This window comes from Pygoscelis adeliae, unplaced genomic scaffold, assembly GCF_000699105.1.
Source record: "Pygoscelis adeliae isolate BGI_AS28 unplaced genomic scaffold, ASM69910v1 Scaffold336, whole genome shotgun sequence".
NCBI classification, from domain to species: Eukaryota; Metazoa; Chordata; class Aves; order Sphenisciformes; family Spheniscidae; genus Pygoscelis; species Pygoscelis adeliae.
In genome coordinates this window covers 3,085-8,063 of record NW_008824938.1, presented here as the reverse complement: position 1 = coordinate 8,063, position 4,979 = coordinate 3,085, and the positions used below count along the sequence as shown (strand labels likewise).

Below are 4,979 nucleotides of genomic sequence, written 5' to 3'. Positions count from 1 at the left end.
TGTGTGTATATATATGTGTGTATATATATATATTTTTTTTATAGGATGCAAACCCAATAATTAAGTCTTTAATAGCTTTAATGGATAGTGGTGTTATTTTAAGACAATAGAAAGCATTTCAGCTTCTCTAAATCAGCTTATGTTATTTTTAATCCACGAAGGACCCAAATATATAGCATTTCTAAGTCACACACCACAGCTGTTTTCAGAAGAGATGCTTTAATGTGGAAGAACAAGATACTTTCCAGTGCTGCTCATCAACATGCCTGGTGTCCTGCAGTGTTAACTGTTGGAGGTTTAGGCTGGTCAGTGATATCATGGAAAGTTCTGTGACAACATTACTGTAGGATCAAAACTCAAATTTTTTTTTTTTTAATCGTATTTTATTTGTTTTGGAAGCAAATCTGTTACCTAGGTATCATAATGCTTAGAATAACAGTTGTTTCAGTGTTGAGCTGTCTTCATATTACAGCAGGTTTAATGAACCAAATGCTAGTCTAAGCTTTATATCAAAAGGTACTTTAGCACATCCTGAACCAGCAATTCCTAAATAGTAATCAAATTCTCTATTTATTCCAGGTTTTTAAGAAGATTCCCATTGCCTCTGCCAAGAAAATTGGTTCTAGACACTTCTGTCCGAGAATATGAAAGAAAAGGAAGAATGTGTGTGGATTTAAAATTACTGTATTTATCAAGTTGTGGAGTGAGAAGTATTGGGGAAATAGCTTGCTCTGTTGCTCATTGTAGATCTGCTACAAACTGTTTCTGATGCAGCTGAGAAAAATGCAGACCCTTAAAAAGGAACACGGACCTGTTGACACAGGTAGCAATGTGGACAAAATCATGGTACTTAAGTCTACTTTAGCAGAAGTGTCTGAAGAATTGTCTACAAATGAAGATATACTACTTACTGAAGCAAGTAGTGGAAAAAGCAAATCTTCAGCTTGCCGGAGAAAGCGAGAATTCATTCCAGATGAAAAGAAAGATGCTATGTATTGGGAGAAAAGGCGGAAAAATAATGAAGCTGCCAAAAGATCTCGTGAAAAACGACGACTGAATGACCTTGTCTTAGAGAATAAACTAATTGCACTGGGAGAGGAGAATGCCACTTTGAAGGCAGAGCTGCTTTCGTTGAAGCTAAAGTTTGGTTTAATTAGTTCTGCAGCCTATGCCCAAGAGATACAGAAACTCAGTAGCTCAACAACTGTGTATTTCCAAGACTATCAGAGTTCTAAATCAAATATTAACTCATTTGTAGATGAACATGAACCATCTATAGTTGGTAGCAGTTGTATTTCTGTCATTAAACATTCTCCCCAAAGCTCAATGTCCGATGTGTCTGAAATATCATCCGTAGAGCATACTCAACCAAGTCGTATACAAAGCAACTGCAGAAGTCCCGAAAATAAGTTCCAGATCATAAAACAGGAGCCCATGGAATTAGAGAGAGAGCCAAGAGATGACAGAGGTTCATATAAAGCATCCATATATCCAAACTACATGGGAACTACCTTTAACGTGTACTCACATTCTCCTCCTCTCTTGCAAGTTAATAGGTCCTCCAGTAATTCCCCCAGAACATCAGAAACTGATGATGGTGTAGTTGGAAAGTCATCTGATGGAGAAGATGAGCAGCAGGTTCCTAAGGGTCCAATCCATTCCCCAGTTGAGCACAAAAATGTTCACGCAACAGTTAAAGTTCCGGAAGTGAATTCTTCAGCTTTGCCTCACAAGCTTCGAATTAAAGCCAAAGCCATGCAAGTTAAAGTGGAAGCGATGGATAATGACTATGATGCCACACAGAAATTGTCGTCACCCATTGACATGTCCTCAAAAAGACATTTTGAGCTTGAAAAACACGGTGCACAAAACTTGGTGCATTCTTCTCACACTCCTTTCTCGGTTCAAGTGACTAACATCCAAGACTGGTCACTGAAACCAGAACTCTGGCATCAAAAGGAACTCAATGTAAAAATTCAGAGTGGTTGCAAAACTGGAGTTGTTGAAATAAAAGACAATATCTACAACGTCTCTGAGTCAGAGAACCTGTATTTGAAGCAGGGCATAGCAAACTTATCTGCAGAGGTTGCTTCACTTAAAAGACTTATAACCACACAACAAATCTCTGCATCAGACTCTGGTTAAGTTACTACTGAATAAAGGCTTATTGTTTTAAAGGATGTCATTTGCAGTAGATCAATATGTTTTGTATTATGCTGAATTTTCACTGGACTCGTGATGTCATTTCACTGTAATGTTCACATAATGTCTGATTGGTGTCTTTTTGTGCACAAATTATGAAGACTAGGTTGTGTTATGATCACTATGCCTTGTGTATAGTCAAGTAGCCTGTACAAAGGCTGTATATAGTGAATTTTATTTTCTTTCTGTTCTTCTACTATAAAACGTGCAAGTTACCAGTTACAATAAAATATTGGTGACAAACACAGAACACCTACTCCAGTTCAGTTGATTTTTATGAACTTGTAAATAAGTTGTTAATTAAAAACTGGCTTTTTCTTACACTGTGCTCAACTTCACTTACGTGTTTGGTTTTTACAGCCTAACAACCAAATTACAATTTGCAACATGTGTAATCCTTCTGGCCACCTTTTTCCTTAACACGTTTTTTTTAGAAGAGAATAGAAATAAAGTGAATATTTATAAATGAAACAGTACCAATTTATAGCCTTAGCCTTCTTTAACTTATTTATTAGTAGAAGTTAACCAAAAACCACGCAAATTCTAACCCAGTAACTAATATCAACAACCTTTTTTCTCCTTCTATCTCAAATGAGACAGTAATGAGTTTCCTGAATGGTTTATTGTGACGAACCATTTTTTCAATACTATAACTTGGTGTTTTAGATGAGATTAGTTAAGTCGGATTTGTGCATCTGCAAAGTTTTCAGAGCCTTGCAGCGGCAGGATTGGACAGCACCACCTTCGTCAAGGGGAGGCTTGTGTGTGCAAGGGGTGCAGGCGTGGGAAGAAGTATGCACAAAGGCTGCACAAAAGAGTCTGTCCCTCTTGCACACCGTGGTTCTTCCCACGGCAGGCCATGGGCCACCTGTAGATGAAGGACAAGGCTACTGGATCTGTAAACTCTGAGCTCAGCTAGGCAAATACCTACGTAAGGGGCAGGCAATAGTAGTAGCAGAGCTAGAGGAGATCATCTGCTATTTCAGTTCCCAGTGTGGGGCATAATGCAACTGTAAGTATGAAGTAAGTCTTGCCACCAATTTGGCCTTGGTTTCAATGGCTTAGTTAACTGAACTGGAACACCCTGGCTCGCTACAGGGCGTTTTGCAAGAAGCTCTGAAATGTAAAATAGAGACGGTGTGAAGAACCGCCCAACCCAGGTACTACTAGCCCCTTACAATTCGTGCAGATGATAAGTTCTTCACCTGATGACTGGACAGGGCTGCGGTGCTCTTTGTCTTTGAGAAGAGCCGTTGAACCACGGAGGCTAGAATTGCATCACATATCCTTGGTTTGGCTCACCAAAGTCGTTGATTTTAAAACTAAAGATAATTTATAAATAGAGCATAGACTTGGCAGAGGTTCTTTTCATGGTACTTCCCCCTTCCTTTAATGTGCTAATAAATCAGACTAACAAATAAGCTTTTTCTGAAAAGGCTTTTTATTAATTGCCATACCGTATAATGAATGGAACCTTTCCATAGACTTAAAATACTAGTTAAGAAAACAATATGTAGGTATTGTTTTTTAAATTCATACTTGACTTGAGTGAGAGGAAGTTTGTCAATTTTTTGGGGATATGAAGAGGAGTCTGAGTCACTCCTGGTAGCTCTGAAGCTTGGTCCAGCAGTCAAGGCAATGGCAAAACTCCCTGATGTCAGCGAGGCCAGGATTTGATTCTGTACCTTTTCAGGAGCTGACGATTCACAGTCGTGTTCTGGGAGGACCTTGGCGCAGAAATCACTGGTACTTTCTGAGCTTTTTTGAGCCTTCTAACTGCTGTGCTGTATTTGTGGCATTCAGAGTTAATAAACTGTTATTCTTTTTTCATGCCTTAACAATACAATAGACCCCATAGCAGGGCTCTGTATGTATTTGGTAATTAATATAGATGACATTTCAATGTTACTGAAAATAAGCTCAGGATTATTGCATGAAATGTAAAAATTTGCATTGAATGATGGGGATATGAGACATGAGGCAGTGATTGCTGCTGTCTCTTTGCTTGCTAAGTATCTTCTGTAAGCAACAATAAAATTCTTTAAATATTTTGCATATTATTTATCACATGTAATGTGTTCAAGGAGAGGACTTAAAACTCTCAGTGTTGCCATCTGTGTAAGCCTAGATCTATTGGTTTGTTTTTTTGGTTTTTTTTTTTTTTTTTTCCATTTCTTGTTACAGTTGTTTGTCATAATGGAAGAATGTTGTCCTCTTTCTAGCTCATTATATATTTTGTGTATCTGTTTTGTGCAATTAATACTTAACAGTAACGATGTAGTTAATTTGTTGAAGGATGTCATTGCAAGAAAGTTATAGCATGGAGCTTAGGAGCACAATCAGATGTTATTTATACTCCCTTTATACCTTAGTGTTATGCTTCATTTGAAGAAAGAAATAAATAATTTGTCTTTTGTTCAAAACCAGACCTAATTACAACATGATTTTCTATGACGTTCGTTGTCCTAGTCCAACACAAGAGGTGTTGGCTGCAGCTGATGACAAGTCTTCCTGTGCGGAAGTTACTGTGTCTGCAGCTGATAGGTGGAGTCTCTTCCACAGAGGTGGTGACGTTGCAGAACGCAGGCGTGTGGGCGGTACATACAAAGCCCCGCCCTTGGCTACGGTTGCAAACTGGGCGGGTGAAACTCTCAGCTGCTCGACTGCAGTCAACGCGGTGTAGATGGCCTCCTCACCCAGAGGCCCTCAGGCTCCTCACCCGTCTGTAGCCTGCTTTCCTTCAGGACACGGTACCGGGAAAGAGGGAGAGTCACACT

At 39.0% G+C, this 4,979-nt stretch overlaps 1 protein-coding gene across 1 annotated transcript; it reads left to right on the top strand.

The window, feature by feature from the left end:
* The first annotated feature begins 482 nt into the window (after positions 1-482).
* On the top strand, positions 483-4,628 carry NFIL3 (nuclear factor, interleukin 3 regulated). The gene has a single exon (XM_009325369.1). The coding sequence runs from the start codon at positions 769-771 to the stop codon at positions 2,143-2,145; it is 1,377 nt and encodes a 458-aa protein (XP_009323644.1). The 5' UTR covers positions 483-768; the 3' UTR covers positions 2,146-4,628.
* The last annotated feature ends 351 nt before the right edge of the window (positions 4,629-4,979 follow it).

Bases quoted from the DNA above. Each gene is read 5' to 3' on its own strand.
- NFIL3 (XM_009325369.1), top strand. From the start codon at position 769: ATGCAGCTGAGAAAAATGCAGACCCTTAAAAAGGAACACGGACCTGTT.